Here is a 15636-nt window from a genome sequence, read left to right on the forward strand (position 1 = left end):
TATTATTCTTATGATATATATTGCTTTTGAAGAGGAAGTATAAGGGAAAGTTAAATACCTTCTCTTATACGCGTGTGTTTGATTTTTTTTCTTTCTATTTTAGCCCTGAACAATATTTCCTTCAAAAATTGTAAAAAATAGTTGTCGTTCAAACTCTAAAAAAAAAATATATGATATAATTCTACGTATGTAAACGTTATTATATTTATTCCTTCAAGGGGAATGAGTTGATATCAGTATGCCCAACAAAGATTCATTTGTTTTGTCTGTGTTCTGTTTTGTAGAAAATCTATCTCCGTTCACTGACACCCAAGCCAACATGTTTTATTTATTTCGCTCTTAATTCATTTTGTGTTGCGTTATAATTGGTTGGTTTCAAATAGTTTTTAGTGCCATTTGTTGCTGTTCCTGATTGTTGAATTTAATAACATGTAGACTTTCTGAAGTAAGCAATGTGCATAATCAGTTGAGCTGCAACAGACAACCGCTCCACATAATCATATATATACATATATTTTTCTTATGATACATAGTGCTTTTGAAGTTGAATTATAAGACAAAAAAAATGTTGTGTCAATTAACTTCTATCACACACGTGTCTTTGACCTTTTTTCTTTTTCATTCTTACCAAATATTGCTTCATAAATTGTATAAAAGTAGTTGTATTTTAAACCATAAAAAATATGATATCATATAACTTTCAACAATCTTAAACTTCGACGGTTGATAAAACAAAAATCAACAATGTCTGATTCTTTTTTCTTCGTTATTTTTGCGCTGTAAATATTATGTAGACAATTTTGTTGCGTTTTCTCCATCTCCTGTTCAGAGGTAAGTTGTATTTTTCATTGTTTTCATTTAAATGGAATGTATTCATCATTATTATAACTGTTTTTTTTACTGACATGTGCCATCCTATTTAAAAAAAAATCAGTGCTTGTCAAAACAGAAAACATGATCCTTTAAGAGTTCCTTCATCGAATGTTGATGATTGTCTTATTACTCATCCCACTCAAGGTAAGATATTAGCTAAAAAAAATGCCATGTGCTTCACATTATCGATTGTTTCTAAAGTCATTTCATTTACAAATTTGGCTCCTCTTTTTTTTTCTAGATACTAAAAATGCTAGAATAAGGCGAAAAAGCATACTGGCTCAAAAAACGAATTCTAAGCGGTTTATTAATATAGATGATATAACGAGAATGGAAGACTTAACAGGTAATTTATCTTGAAAAAGTTTAATTTGTGAACCATCTATTACAGCAAGAAAAAATATTAAAAATGTTCGTAATAAAATGAGGTCTGATATCTTCATTTTATGTTACAGGTACTGATATGAATAATTCCATTGTGCCTAACATTACTTCTAACAGTGAAGGTATTTGCATGAATTTAAATTTTCTTCATTTTCTGTATCGAATAAAAATTGTGCATCTTTCTTGATTTCTTCGTATTTTGTATTTATTAAGATTATTGGGATGCAGGAGATCCTACTTTTGTTTGCGAGAAATGTGGAGCACATTTGTGGTATGAGGAGAGAAATAAAAAAGATCGTAAACCCATCACACTAGAGTTTAGTTTGTGCTGCGTCAATGGAAAAGTAAAACTTCTTGTTAAAACTCCCTTCTGATGCGTTGCTTAAATTTCATGATAATTCAAATATCAAGAGCCGCCACTATTTACGGAATATTCGAGCATACAATATGATATTTTCCTTCACCTCCTTTGGAGAAAAAGTGGACGGATCAGTGAATCAAGGTTCTGGCCCTTATTGTTTTAGAGTTGGGGGACGAGTGCATCATTTAATAGGCAGCCTTATTCCAGCTGACAGTCTTACTCCAAAATTTGCTCAGCTATATATATATGATACTGACAATGAAGTTGACAACAGATTGGGTTGTTTAAGGCATGTTATTTTCTAATCTATTGTCATCTATCAATTACGGTGTATGTTTTGTTATTTATTTTTTACTTATTTTTATGACATTATTCTTGCAGTTCCATAAACAGTGAAGATATGATTGATCCTGATATTGTCCTATCATTGAAGGAAATGTTAGATAAACACAACAATATTGCTCAATCTTTTAGGTACGCTAGAGATCGATATAGGGAAGATGACTTCAGTGGAGTGAAGTTGAGGATGATTCGAAAGCGTGGCAGTTATGGCAAAGTTTATAATCTTCCCTCTGCATCAGAAGTTGCTGCTCTGATTGTCGGGGATATAGACACCGCATTGGGTGATAGGGATATTGTTGTTAAGACACAAGATAGAGTTTTGCAGCGTATAAATGTCAAGCATCCGTTGTATCTTGGTTTGCAGTATCCTTTGTTATTTCCTTATGGTGAAGATGGTTATCGTGATGATGTCGAGCGATCTTATATACCCCAAGGTAAGACGAATCCAGGATCCAATGTTAGCATGCGGGAATTCTTTTCGTTCAGGATTCAAATGAGGTCAGGAGAGTCCCAAGTTCTCCTGAACTCAAGGAAGCTTTTTCAACAATTTTTGGTTGATGCTTACACTATGGTTGAGTCTGATCGGCTGAATTTTATTCGATATAACCAGAGTCATCTCAGGGCAGAGTTATACAAAAATATAAAACATGCATTTGACAGGGGTGAAGATGAAGCTATAAACACTGGAAAGCGTATCATTATTCCTTCTTCGTTCACAGGTGGAACTAGGTATATGGCTAAGAATTGTAAAGATGCCTTTGCAATTTGTCGTTGGGCTGGATATCCTCATCTGTTTATAACGATCACCTGCAATCCTAAGTGGCCAGAGATTACCAGATTTCTTAAGGCAAGAAACCTTAATGCTGAAGATCGTCCTGATATTCTTTGCAGAGTATTCAAGTTCAAATTGGACCAATTGCTATATGATTTAAAAAATGGTCGTTTTCTTGGCACATTTAATGCACGCAAGTGTATCCTACCAAATTTTTTTTATGTATCCTACCAAAAAAATTCTAAATAAAAATCGACTATGACCAATTTGTTGATTTTAACTATCTCTGTTTGTTTGTTTCAATGTAACAGGTGTTTGTACAGTTGAATTTCAGAAACGTGGACTGTCTCATGCTTATATTATACTTTTGTTGCATCCCTCCGCAAAGCCTAATACTGAACTTGACATTGATAATTTGATTTCAGTTGAGATTCCTAACAAAGATTTCAATCCTTCACTTTTTGCAGCTGTCACGAGTTACATGATGCATGGACCCTGTGGTCCTGACAATTACAAGTCTCCTTGCATGAAGAACAGACATTGTTCAAAGAAATTTCCCAAGAAGTTCTGCTCTCGTACTTTTATTGATGATGATGGATTCCCTCATTATAAAAAAACAAATGATGGGAGTGTTGTCAAAAAGAACGGCGTTGAACTTGATAACCGTTATGTTGTGCCGTATAATGTACAACTTCTTCTAAAATATCAAGCGCATATCAATGTTGAATATACCTGTCAGAGTAGTGCCATTAAATATCTTTTTAAATACATTCATAAAGGGCAAGACAGGGTGACAGCTGCTATAAATCATTCAGATGATGAAATCAAAATGTTTTATGATTGCAGGTTATTGAATTCATATCGGTTATGTTTTCATTTCGTCGCCTGCTTCAACGTTTTTCTAACTTATTTTGTATTTATTGCTTACATAAAATAGGTATGTGTCTGCATGTGAAGCTGCTTGGAGAATATTCGGATTTGAAATTCATTATAGATTCCCCCATGTTCAGCGATTGCCATTTCACCTACCCAATGAAAAGAGCGTTGTTTTTAGTGATCATGCTTCAATAACTGATGTCAAGACTAGGGCAGAATCTAGACAATCAATTTTTGAGTCTTGGATGGATGCAAATAAAAAATATCCAGAAGGTAGGCATCTTACTTATGCAGAGTATCCAACTCAATTTGTTTATAAAGAAAACACGCATGAATGGCATCCCAGAAAACAAGGATTTTCAATTGGAAGAATAAATCATTTTTCTGCCAATAATGGAGAAGATTCCTATCTCCGAACTTTACTTAATTTTCAAAAGTGTTGTACAAGTTACAAAGATTTGAGAACTGTCAATGTGGTGATTTTTCCTACATTTAAGGTTGCCTGCTATTCTCTGGGACTTTTGGATGATGACAATGAGTACATTGATACAATTAAAGAGGCAAGTTCTTGGGGGTCAGCAACTTATCTGAGAAATCTGTTTGCTTTATTGTTATTTGGTAACTCAATGAACAAGCCTGAAAATGTTTTCCAAAAATGCTGGGAATTACTATCTGACGATGTTCTTTATCGGCATAGGCAAAGAATTGGACGTGAAGGTAATTGTCCTGAACAAATTTTGTGCATTCATTTATGTGTTTTCTGCATTATAATTAAATTTTTTCCAATCTGTATCGTGCATTCATTTATGCAAACAGTTTGCCTATGTTTAATTCTTTTGACCTTGGAAAAAATATGAGCTTTTTTTGTTCCTTCGTAACAAAAATTACATCTATATATCATACATGTTCCTATTCTTAATATTTGGTTAAATTTTTTTGTTAAGTTCCACACACTCTGCTTTGTTCATAATTTCGCTTTATTTTTCTCTCCTCACCAACTTTGTCTTTGTTAATCCTTTTTTTTTTGTATTTTTCAATTTTTTCAGATGCATTTCTTACGGAGGATTCTATAAAAAACATAACCCTTGCAGAAATTGATAAGGTGTTACAAAGCAATGGTAAATGCCTCTCTGATTACCCATCCATGCCGAGTATCATCGGTGAATCTTTATTGAATATTCGGAATAGACTGGTGATGGATGAATTGTTGTATGACAGTTTCTCTTTGAAAGAAGAGCATGACAGACTACTGAATTCACTCACTGATGAGCAGATGTTTGTTTATAACAAAATAATTTCAGCTGTTTCAGCAGGTAAAGGAGGGTTTTTCTTCCTGTACGGCTTTGGTGGTACTGGAAAAACATTTATTTGGAACTCCCTGTCAGCATTTCTTCGATCAAGAGCTGGAATAGTGCTTAATGTTGCTTCTAGCGGAATTGCTTCACTTCTACTTTCGGGAGGACGTACAAAACATTATAGATTTCGTATTCCTATTCAGATCATCGAAGATTCAACGTGCAATATAAAACAAAAGTCTACTTTGGCAATTGTTGTCTAAAACAAAGTTAATCATTTGGGATGAAACCCCAATGGTACACAGATCTTGCTTTGAGGCCCTTGATAGAACACTTAAAGATGTTCTTAGATTTTATGATACCAGCTGTGTTGATATGCCCTTTGGTGGAAAAGTGGTCGTTCTAGGAGGTGACTTTCGGAAAATATTACCTGTCATTCCACATGGCAGTAGACAAGAGATCGTTCATGCAACAATCAATTCTTCGTATCTATGGTCCCATTGTCATTTGTTGTCTTTGACCAAGAATATGCATCTCAGTTCTGGAAGTGGCACTAATAATTTGTTGGAAATAAAAGAATTTTCTGAGTGACTGCTTAAAATAGGAGATGGTGATCTTGGAGATGATGTTGATGGATAATCTGTTATAACAATTCCAGATGAATTCTTGATCAAAGGTTCAGAAGACCCACTTTCAGATATTATTGATTTTGTCTACCCGAATCCGATGGATAATATATTAGATCCGACTTTCTTTAAACAACGTGCTCTTCTAACTCCTAAATTGTCCGATGTTGCCATGTTAAACGAGCACCTAATGGCTGTGATTCCGGGTGAAGAAAGGACATTTTTAAGTTCAGATAAGGTTTTGAAACAAGACGGTAATTCATCTCTTGAGGATGATGAAATCTCCCTTGAGATCTTAAATACATTCTCATGTTCGGGGATTCCTGATCATAAATTAACTTTGAAGGTAAAAGTACCGGTTATGCTATTGAGAAATATTGATCAATCAAGAGGTTTGTGCAACGGTACGAGATCACTTATTACAAAGTTGGGGAATCATGTTGTTGAGGCAATCGTTCTTACAAGAAACAATATAGGAGATACTGTGTTAATCCCTAGAATGACGATGAGCCCATCGGGTCATACATTTCCAGTAAACTTCCAAAGAAGACAATTCCCCTTGGTAGTTTCGTTTGCGATGACTATAAACAAAAGTCAAGGACAGTCGCTGTCTCATGTTAGCATTTATCTTCCTAGGCCTGTCTTCACTCATGGGCAATTATATGTGGCACTATCTAGAGTAAAGAGCAGGCATGGATTGAAGATGCTGATACTTGATGAAAATGGATGTGTTACAAATACTACTTTTAACGTCGTCTATAAGGAAGTGTTTCAAAGATTAGTGTAGTATACTTGGTTATTTCTACAGAGAGATAACATTGTTGTTTGTTATCAGGTAAGAACTCAATTTCTTATAAGAAAATATTTTTTTAATCTTCTTTGTTGCATGGCTTTAGTTGTTATGCGTATTTTTCTGCTAATTTTTTTATTGTTATGCATTGTAATTCTGAATTATTCATCTGCCATGAACTATGTAATTACCTTCAATAATTTTTTCTTTTCCAATTATTGTTTATGAATCATTTCTAACAGGAGCAAATACAAATAGTGCATGGCGGAAGAGATCTTACAACTGTTGCTTATCGCTTTGCGATATTTCTTATTTCTTATTATATTGCTGTCAATAGGACATTTACATTTTTTTCATGGAGATATTGCTGTCAACCCTGGAATTTACTGTATTTAAATTATTATATTCCTTTTTTGTTATTACCTTACAAGTTACACGTTTATGTCATACGAACAAACCAATTTTTTTATCAATTCGTTTACGGGACAAACAAATCGATTTTTTTTTTCTCCGTGCATCGCACGGGTAATCAACTAGTATAGAATAAAAATAAACGTTTTAAGATTTTGGTTGAGAAATGATCTCAAGTTAATGATATAACGTTCTTAGTTGATGAATGGTGGTACTAGCATGTTACCAAGAGGGGAGGACTCACAACATACAAAAAAAATTAAATCTTATTAAGTAGCTTCAGTTACATATATGGATTCTAGTATGTTATCGTGTGCGATTCTGTATTATAAATTTATTAAAAAAATTTCCCCGTTTCCATCTTTCTCTTTAAAAATATGTATTTAGTAGGTTTTTGTAAGTAGTTTTCGAATATGTTTAACTCATCCTAATCAAACCTTTTCTTCACAAGAGCCACGCTACCATTATTTCTGATTTTATCCATATGCACATGCACACACTACAAAAAACACGTTGTTTTGCCACGTTAAGAAACGTGGCTAAATTTATTTAAAAACGTGGCTAAATCGAACTACCACACTTTTGTCAAATGTGGCTAATTCTGGCGTGGCATTTATTTGGCCACATTTTTTTTCTCACTTTGCTACTGCTGTCATGACTCATGAGTGTGGTAGCATTTTTTTGGTCACGATGATTTTGACATTAGCCACATTATAAACGTGGCTAAATTGTAGTCAGAGAATAAAAAAAATAATACATTTTTATTTATTTTAATATTTAAAAAATATTATAAAAGAAATAGAAATGTATTTAATAATAATAATAAAATATGATATCATTTAAGAAATTATAAAAACAATAATTTACTTGAGATAAGTAAAGTTTGCCTGAGAACTAGGTAGAAATAATCAAATTAATGAAAAGACACACCCACTTGCATCAATAAAACTCTGTTTCCAATAATAGCAGTTTCACCAATAATCATGCCTATCCCATGATTTAATAAAATCACCTCCACAATTTTCACAGCTATATAAAAAACAATAAAGATAATGTGTATCATTCTGCATGCATAACCCAAAAAAACAATGTGTCACGTTCCTGAATGGCCCTATACATTTCTTGATGCTGATTCAAATGGCCTTTCTTCGTAGTACTTGATAACAGATCTTCACGTTCCTGGATACTTGAAAACCCTGAATATCTTCATTTCTGATGCTTTCTTCCCGCTGCAAAGTAAAGTATTCTATCAATACCACTTGATATTTTCAAGTCAGACCATTAAGCTCTAGGAAAATTTTAGCTTATTTCTGTCGAGGTTCAAATATAGCAAACACAAAAACTTGTAAAGGGGCATAGCATGGGAAATCTAACTCTAAAAACAATGTGATAAGCTTGAACCTGAACGTGAACGATGCAGAACAGAATGCTAGCAATAGTGAATGTGTCTTCATTATCACCTAACTGAATGTGATAACTCTAAAAACTGAATGTGATAAACTTGTAAAGGTTCAAATACATGCTTTTTCTTTCTTCCATGGCATTTTTTTTCAATTATCACCTTTTGCAACTTTTGTTGTGGATAAACAGAAATTACCCAACAACATATCCTGAAATACTAAACGCAAAGTCTTTAATAATTTAATTTCTGATGCGCCCCAAACTTTGTTCCATGTTACCTAGGTAGGTGGCTTTTGCAAATTTCTCTCACGCCCCCCTTTTCACAAATTCATTGTTATGCAACTATGCAAGCTATTTCAAAATAGAATGAACAGCTTATACCAAAAAATTAATTAACCACCCTTCTCCATATATGCCTATAGTCCCCTGAAATTAATGCGTGTCCACGATCATCCATGTCAAAGAAATCTCCACATAATAAAATGCATCAAGAAAACAACAAACTAGTCGTATTTATTTAATGTAATTTCTATGAACACACGCTAACCCCATTCTCAACCTAACCACTCAACTCAATGCATTTTCTTTTCATCAGTTTCAAATGCCAACCAGATAAGATAAACAGTTTTAGAATCCACCCCATTTTTCTATCTAGAACAAACACTGTTTTAGAGACTATTTTTTAGTTTTCTTTGTTTAGTGGTCTAATAAAATAAATAGTAGCTAAATGGTAAGAGACCCACTTCAACCACGCGGCATATGCAAGAGCTGTACTATTTCTATTTATGTATTGTGAGCTCTATGCGGGGATTTGGTTGTGGGTCTCCAAGGTAGTATGAATTTTATATTACTTTTAATATTTTATATAATTGGTTACTTTTACATATTTTAGTTTTAGCCTAGTCCCAATCATTACAAAATTACATATTAGAACATGATAAAAAATATATTAATCTAATGATTTGATTACTTTATCATTTACATTTTTATATTTTTATATAATATATCCTACTGTACCCGTTACCTATACCAATACTAACTAGCTAGTGCATGGCATTGATAGAAAAAATAAAGTGGCATAAATATGTTAATGAGAATTAAATTAATAAAATTAAAAAGCAGTTATTCTATTTCAAAATGAATATACCAGTTTAAACCGATTGACCCAAACATAGTATTTTAAAAACTTCAAAACTGGAAAATACAGAACCACCAAGTTTTGTTGTCTTCATGAAGCAATTGAGTTGATGACAGGAATAAGAGAATAAGTTAAACTTACCAGAAAAGCAAAAATTACGGAGGTAGTTAGAAGTAATTGATAAGATGAATTAGATGACTATGGAGCTTTCAAGTTTTGTACTTGACGATCCATAAGCAAGTCCATTAGCCGAGTTATACCACGAAGGATTGCCAATATAGCTTCCTGTAACCTGAAGAGGAAGTCAACAAGGGTGCTTTCCAAGCTAGATGATTTAACAAATTCAGGAATTAAACCAAAATCGAAGCTAAAAAACTAATACCTCTGGAGAATGGGTGACAAGGGCAGTCAATATTTGAAGAGTATAATATCGTGCATAGAAATCATCCTCTTCCTGTCAAAGTACCACAAAGGAAAAATGACTAAGAAAATATTATGATTTATATGCATAAGCCTAGAAGTCAAGGAAACTTCCATTGATTTAATTGAGAATACATCCCATGATTTTAGTAAAGAAATTCTTACCAACAAAATTAGAAGAAGAGAGACACTTTCTGCTTTTCTAGAAAGTAAATCAGTGTTGATCAAAGCTGGCTGAACTTCATTACTTGATCCTGTTCCATGATAAATAGGAGTCAGTGCACGTACCATAGTTTTAAGGGCACCACGAACCTGTATGGATATAATTTTCATTTAACACACTATTGGGACCGGATAGATTAAAGCAAACTTTACAAATTTAGGGAAAGAAATTTTGATTACTTTTCAATTATTAATAAATCATAAACTTAAACCAATTGGATAAACCACTGGAAATTAGGGAAACAAAGCTAATACTTTCTGTGATTTTATGATTTTTTGTGATTCTAATACCAACTGGAGATTAAAAAGAATGGATAAGTGTTAAGTGTTTATCATCAGTGAACACTGAACAAGTTATATGCTACTGCTATAATATTATGAAATAGATGATCTATCTATCATCACTGAACAGGTTAAGTGTTTATTATGAAATAGATAAACATATATGCTACTGCTATAATATTATTGCTACTCATAGACAGCTAAACTCAATGCATCCCATTTACAAGCTGCTACATCCTCATATGCGCTATACATTAGAAATATACTGAATTATAATATACGGATGTAATAATGTTTATTAAGAAAAAATCTAATATGCTTCTTATCAATAATTTTTTCACCTGAAATAGTCTTGGATAAGGTACATAACTTAGCAAGCTGTCACTTATCTAAGGCTAAAACAGTCCGAGGCATGTTAAAATAGATAGACACCTGTACATAAGTCTCTCAATGAAATTTTCTTCTTTCATCCTTAGAAGAGACTGCCTTGATTCTTCTCTCAGTGCTGACTAAAAATCCATCAGTGTATCGCATGAAAGTCTGCACAGAACGAGTATTTAACACAAACAAGTAGAGCAACGATTACACATACTCATTGTCAATTCAATATTTCTTCATTCCACTCCACACCACACCGCAGGATGTGGAAAAATGTCATTAAGGACAATGGTCGAACACCTTCAATACATCCAAAGTGTGCAGAAAACATTCATATATTGCATATATTGAATTGGTCTAATTTTTCCCCAAAATTACTCAAGTGCTGAGGAATGAAATTTTGAGGCTGTAATTGCATCCAGGATAGAGCTGATTATGATGATTCCTTTTCAATACGATTTTATAAAGTAATTTGGTTAAGAAAAGATCATTACGATGCATGCTTTGAAACCGTTGAAAGCTGGAAGACTTGTCTTTTGTAGGACCTTGCAAGATTTGAAGATGATCCCAATAATGCTCCTAATTTAGTCGACGATGTATTTTGTCCACATGCAAAAGAAAGAGCATTTGCTGTCTCTCTTGAGTTTCACTAGAAGGACATGTGCTGCAAACTCCTAAAATATAAGGATTTAATTGAAAATCTTTAGATAATATAGGGCCAACAAATTTATTTAATTAAATTGATTTGAGAAAATTTATATATAAAACTATTTTAAATCAAAAGCTTATTTCTAGAATAGATTATAATGAATGTTTTAAATAGTTTATAAGATAAATCAATTTAGCAAAAAGAAAAAAATAACCTCTAATAAAAACATAATCATTTTTTTGTTAAAATAAATTATTAGCCGCGTAGTTTCATTTTAATTTAGATTGTGGTCCTCATAATATTTTTTAGATATTAGAACTTATTATTTCACCTATTTAAATTTTGACCTCTAAATGATTTATGCCTCAATAATTTAAAAATACAAAAAAAACTATTCACTAAAACAAACAAAATAAAAAAAATATAAATAAATAATACAATAATCGTAGGGACTAAAATTTAAATGATTATAAATATACATGTTGATATAAAAAATATAAGAATTGAAATCTATATTTTATGAAACAATAAAGATTTATTGTTTATTTCAACTATTTTAATTTTCCCCCCAAAATAATCAATATTATCATGCAAACATGCCAGCTAGTATGTATGTGTTGGCCGTAATGGCATATACATAATAAGAAGCTTCTTATTATGGCAAGTTTAACAAAATATAGATGAATTACTATATTTGTTTTCTATCTTGAAATCATATATATGTATTTATGAATTAACTTGAAACATGTGAGATGTCTTCCACTTTATGTTTCCTACTTGAAGGATTTCTTTTACTTATTTATTTTCGTCGTCATCGATTTTTGCATTCATAAACGAAGATTTTCAAGCATGCAATGCAACGCAGCCAAAAACCGCAATTATTTTCCATACTTCTATGGCATGAAATACTAGACAAGTAGGATCTAAGATAACGATTACCGAAAATTAGCAAGAAAGAAGACATAAAATTTAGTTATTCATTCAAAGCAAAACAACACAAACATTAGCTAGCAACCATACTTTTTTTTCATGTACAAAAGTGACTATTGTGTTGTTCTAAACGATACTGCAAACCACATATCTAATTCACCCATAATTCCTTTAAGACCTAAAATATAAATAAAAATTGTGTATACCATCACATCACATGCATGGTGGTGATTCATTATGCCATGAAAGAACAACATCTTGAAGACCAATTTTCCAGTCACCCCAGTGAAGCTCCTCAAACTCTAAACCACCATCCACCACTTTAACAGCGACCAACAACAACTCAGGCACAATCTCAAACACTTCAACAACAATAGCCACCTTTCCCTTACCCAAACCAATTGCCCCATTCTTCCCAATTTCAACCCTAAACCCCAAAATTCCACCAACCTCCTTCACCTTTTCCTCCACAACCTCCACCTTCTGATTCGAAGTGAACCTCTTCTCTCTCTTCCTCCTCTCATCCAACGACATCGTTTCGAACAACCCCCTCAAATCCAACCCCGAAGACATTGATATTATATCAAACGCGTTCATTCCCAATTTGTAACCGTCGCAACATTTGTTATACAAATCAGATTCGAACACGCTTTCTCTCTCTTGTGGTTTCCCTCTCAGCGATTTCTTAAACCACGAGTTCTCAAATACAGACTCCAACCTCATTCGGGTCTTCGGGTTCGGGTCGAGAAGCTGGTAGATGAGGTGCCGCGCAGCCTTCGAAACCGACGCCGGAAACTCGTAATCGCGCCGGCTGATCCTCTTGCACATCGCCGGAATGTTCATGTCATCGAACGGAAGGTGACCGGCGAGGAAAACGTAAAGGATCACACCGCACGACCACGCGTCCGCCTTCGAACCGTCGTAGCTCAGCCGGCAGAGGATCTCCGGCGCCGTGTACGCCGGCGTGCCGCAAGCCGTGTGAAGCAAGCCGTTCTTCAACTGCTCTGGCAACGCTGAGAGACCGAAATCGGAGACCTTGAGGTTGCCGTCGTCGTCGAGGAGGAGGTTCTGCGGCTTGAGATCGCGGTGTGCGACGCCGTTTTTGTGACAGAAGCAGAGGGCGGAGACAAGCTGCTGGAAGTAGCGGCGTGCGACGGACTCCGGCAATTTTCCACGGCGGGAGATCTTGGCGAAGAGCTCGCCGCCGCCTGCGTAGTCGACGATGAGGTAGATCTTTGTCTTTGTGGCCATGACCTCGTGGATTTTGAGGATGTTAGGGTGGTGGTGGAGGCGGCGCATGGCGTCGATTTCTCTCACGATTCTCGGTTCCATGGCGGCGTCCACCGTTTTGGATTTGTCGATGATCTTCACGGCAACCGTAGAGCCGTCGATCAGTGAGCGCGCTTGGTACACCTTTGCGAAATTTCCGCGGCCGAGGAACCGCGTCAGTTGGTACTTTCCGAGGATGGTACGAGACGGCTGCGATGGTGGCGGTGCTGGCGGCTGCCGTGGTTCCATTTCTTAACGCTTACTGGAACGGCAACCAACGGAGTTTAAGAATGTGCTGAATGTGGTTTATATAGAATTTCAAAATATTTGAGTTTCCTACTTTACCCCTCTTGTTTTGGGTTTATTCCTTTTCAGTGTGTCCCAGCTAGCAAGTCGGCTAGTAGCGCGTCATGAACATGATTGTTATTTTCTTAATATTTTAAGTCGGTGAGTGGAGGTATGCATGTTTTCTAAATCATAAATATTCAATTTTATGATTTTTGTTATTAAGCAGATCTTATTTATTGCAATTGCAATTTTTTTTTTATCTATCATTAATTTAAATTTAAATTAAATTGTGATTTACTAAATTTTATTCACTTTAAAAAGAATTTTTTTATACTCTTTGTTAATTTGTATAAGGTAATTAAACGTAATGAATTAACTGAGGCTTTAGTTGAAAAAAAAGATCATTGGAAAGGAATATTCAGAAAAATATGTCATTTGTTAAGGAGAGAAACATAAATGAGGAGTGCAAGTGTCAATATTTTTTTTTTATATATATAATGGTAAAAATTGAATACACAACTTAGATACAAATTACTCAAATCTTTCACATTAATGTTAGTGGCTTAGTGTCAATCATTTATACTAGCATAATTTGTAATTAGGTAGATTCTTTGACGAACAAAAAAAGAAAAAAGAAACAAGAGAATTAAATAGCATTAAATACAAATGGTTTTCTCGAAATGCACATTTAACCTTTTCCGTTTTAATTACATTTGATTAAATACGTTTATTATGCACATGAACTGTTTTATTTAAAAAAAAAAATATAATTAAAATGCAACGTTTATTTAACGAACAAAAGGAAGTAAAGTAATTAATCATACTAATTACGCATAAAGAGGATCTTGAGCATCTATTGTTTTATAGTAAAAGTATAATTTGTAATTAGCTGGATTCTTTAACGAACAAAAAAAGAGTAAATAATCATAATAAATACGGAAAAATATGTTAAGTCATCAAAGTTAAAAGCAGAGAAGTGTATACTTATAAGTTTAGAGAAAAAAAGAAATTTACTACAGGGAGTTGTTTAGGTTAAAGTTATAATTTAAGTTATTTTCACTTAAATCTACAAAACAATGGAGCTTCCTACCCTGCAATAGTAAATATATATCTACCAAATCATTTAGGGAACAATGCGTACGTTAAATATTTATATTTTATTGTATATTTTCCAATTCAACTAGGTCTGCCCTTGTATATACAGTTGAATTGGAAAATGAAATTTTATTACATTATAAAATATTGAGTAAACACCCTTTTTAGTCCCTGGCAATATCTACGAAGTCCTTTTCAGTCCCTGGCAATAAAAAATGATCAAATTGGTCCCTGAAAGTACAAGAAAAGGGTCACTCTACATATTTGGGAGTTGACATAAGGACTAACATGGTCATTTTTTTGTAATTTCAGGGACTAATTTGGTCCTTTTTTATTGCCAGGGACTAAAAAGAACTTCGTAGATATTGACAGGGACTAAAAATGGTGTTTACTCTAAAATATTTATAAGAGTAAATATGACGGACGATCCAAGAGAAATTTCGTGTCAAATCAATACCACATATAAAGTCAAGTAGCCTTCTTCAAATAAAAAATGATAGATATGTTGAGAGAGGAAATTGGAAAGCAAAGGCACTTATATAAAGGTTATAATTAAATAATATATAATTGTTATCAAAAAAATAATAATAATATATAATTAACGATCGTGCTTAAACAAAGGAACTATAAACAAAGGCATCTCAATTGTTTGTCTTGACTTAAAAAAAAGGTTAACAAAGACCCAGCAATAACCTTTCGCTAGTGGTTCTTTGAATTCTGTTTGGGGTGTAACAAGTTGTAAATATCAGTTTCCAAAAAAACGTGTGATCGACAATCTGGAATCAGAATATGCAAAGCATATATGTATGGTTAACTGGCAATTAATCACTTTTA

General features: G+C 33.6%; 4 protein-coding genes across 6 annotated transcripts; 2 read left to right on the forward strand and 2 right to left on the reverse strand.

Annotated features, from left to right (window-relative positions):
• Positions 1-1203: 1203 nt before the first annotated feature.
• On the forward strand, positions 1204-5166 carry LOC133308875 (uncharacterized). Its single transcript, XM_061509608.1, has 7 exons — positions 1204-1219; positions 1329-1379; positions 1471-1528; positions 2000-2925; positions 3044-3578; positions 3670-4325; positions 4655-5166. Exons 1-7 carry the CDS (start codon positions 1204-1206, stop codon positions 5164-5166), a joined length of 2754 nt encoding a protein of 917 aa, XP_061365592.1.
• A 31-nt stretch (positions 5167-5197) lies between these two features.
• Positions 5198-6316, forward strand: LOC133308879 (uncharacterized). Its single transcript, XM_061509613.1, has 2 exons — positions 5198-5312; positions 5562-6316. The coding sequence occupies exons 1-2, from the start codon at positions 5198-5200 to the stop codon at positions 6314-6316; spliced, it is 870 nt and encodes a 289-aa protein (XP_061365597.1).
• A 1391-nt stretch (positions 6317-7707) lies between these two features.
• LOC133308893 (golgin candidate 6-like) lies at positions 7708-10818 on the reverse strand. Of its 3 annotated transcripts, none has more exons than XR_009751233.1 (5): positions 10626-10818; positions 9855-9943; positions 9652-9723; positions 9411-9561; positions 7708-7959 (listed from the first exon to the last, which is right to left on the reverse strand). XR_009751233.1 is itself a non-coding variant. In XM_061509628.1 (4 exons), exons 1-3 carry the CDS (start codon positions 10020-10022, stop codon positions 9460-9462), a joined length of 342 nt encoding a protein of 113 aa, XP_061365612.1. In that variant the 5' UTR covers positions 10023-10048; the 3' UTR covers positions 7708-7959; positions 9411-9459. The 3 variants fall into 3 exon arrangements, 1 of the variants encoding a protein (XP_061365612.1); XR_009751234.1 differs by having other exon boundaries at positions 9855-10001; XM_061509628.1 differs by lacking the exon at positions 10626-10818 and having other exon boundaries at positions 9855-10048.
• A 1358-nt stretch (positions 10819-12176) lies between these two features.
• On the reverse strand, positions 12177-13686 carry LOC133308878 (CBL-interacting serine/threonine-protein kinase 7). The gene has a single exon (XM_061509612.1). The coding sequence runs from the start codon at positions 13666-13668 to the stop codon at positions 12364-12366; it is 1305 nt and encodes a 434-aa protein (XP_061365596.1). The 5' UTR covers positions 13669-13686; the 3' UTR covers positions 12177-12363.
• Between the last annotated feature and the right edge of the window lie 1950 nt (positions 13687-15636).

This window comes from Gastrolobium bilobum, unplaced genomic scaffold (assembly GCF_033153095.1).
Source record: "Gastrolobium bilobum isolate Gb01-03AN ecotype WA unplaced genomic scaffold, APGP_CSIRO_Gbil_v1 utg13041, whole genome shotgun sequence".
Taxonomy (NCBI): Eukaryota; Viridiplantae; Streptophyta; class Magnoliopsida; order Fabales; family Fabaceae; genus Gastrolobium; species Gastrolobium bilobum.

Excerpts from the sequence above, each read along its gene's own strand:
- LOC133308875 (XM_061509608.1), top strand. Across the intron at positions 1,380-1,470 it reads CATTACTTCTAACAGTGAAG|ATTATTGGGATGCAGGAGAT; the intron begins GTATTTGCATGA and ends GTATTTATTAAG. Across the intron at positions 3,579-3,669 it reads AAAATGTTTTATGATTGCAG|GTATGTGTCTGCATGTGAAG; the intron begins GTTATTGAATTC and ends TACATAAAATAG.
- LOC133308879 (XM_061509613.1), top strand. The coding sequence starts at position 5,198 with ATGGTACACAGATCTTGCTTTGAGGCCCTTGATAGAACACTTAAAGAT. Across the intron at positions 5,313-5,561 it reads AAAAGTGGTCGTTCTAGGAG|ATGAATTCTTGATCAAAGGT; the intron begins GTGACTTTCGGA and ends TAACAATTCCAG.
- LOC133308893 (XM_061509628.1), bottom strand. The coding sequence starts at position 10,022 with ATGAAAATTATATCCATACAGGTTCGTGGTGCCCTTAAAACTATGGTA. Across the intron at positions 9,724-9,854 it reads CTCTTCTTCTAATTTTGTTG|GAAGAGGATGATTTCTATGC; the intron begins GTAAGAATTTCT and ends GTACTTTGACAG. Across the intron at positions 9,562-9,651 it reads TTGTCACCCATTCTCCAGAG|GTTACAGGAAGCTATATTGG; the intron begins GTATTAGTTTTT and ends CTTCCTCTTCAG.
- LOC133308878 (XM_061509612.1), bottom strand. The coding sequence starts at position 13,668 with ATGGAACCACGGCAGCCGCCAGCACCGCCACCATCGCAGCCGTCTCGT.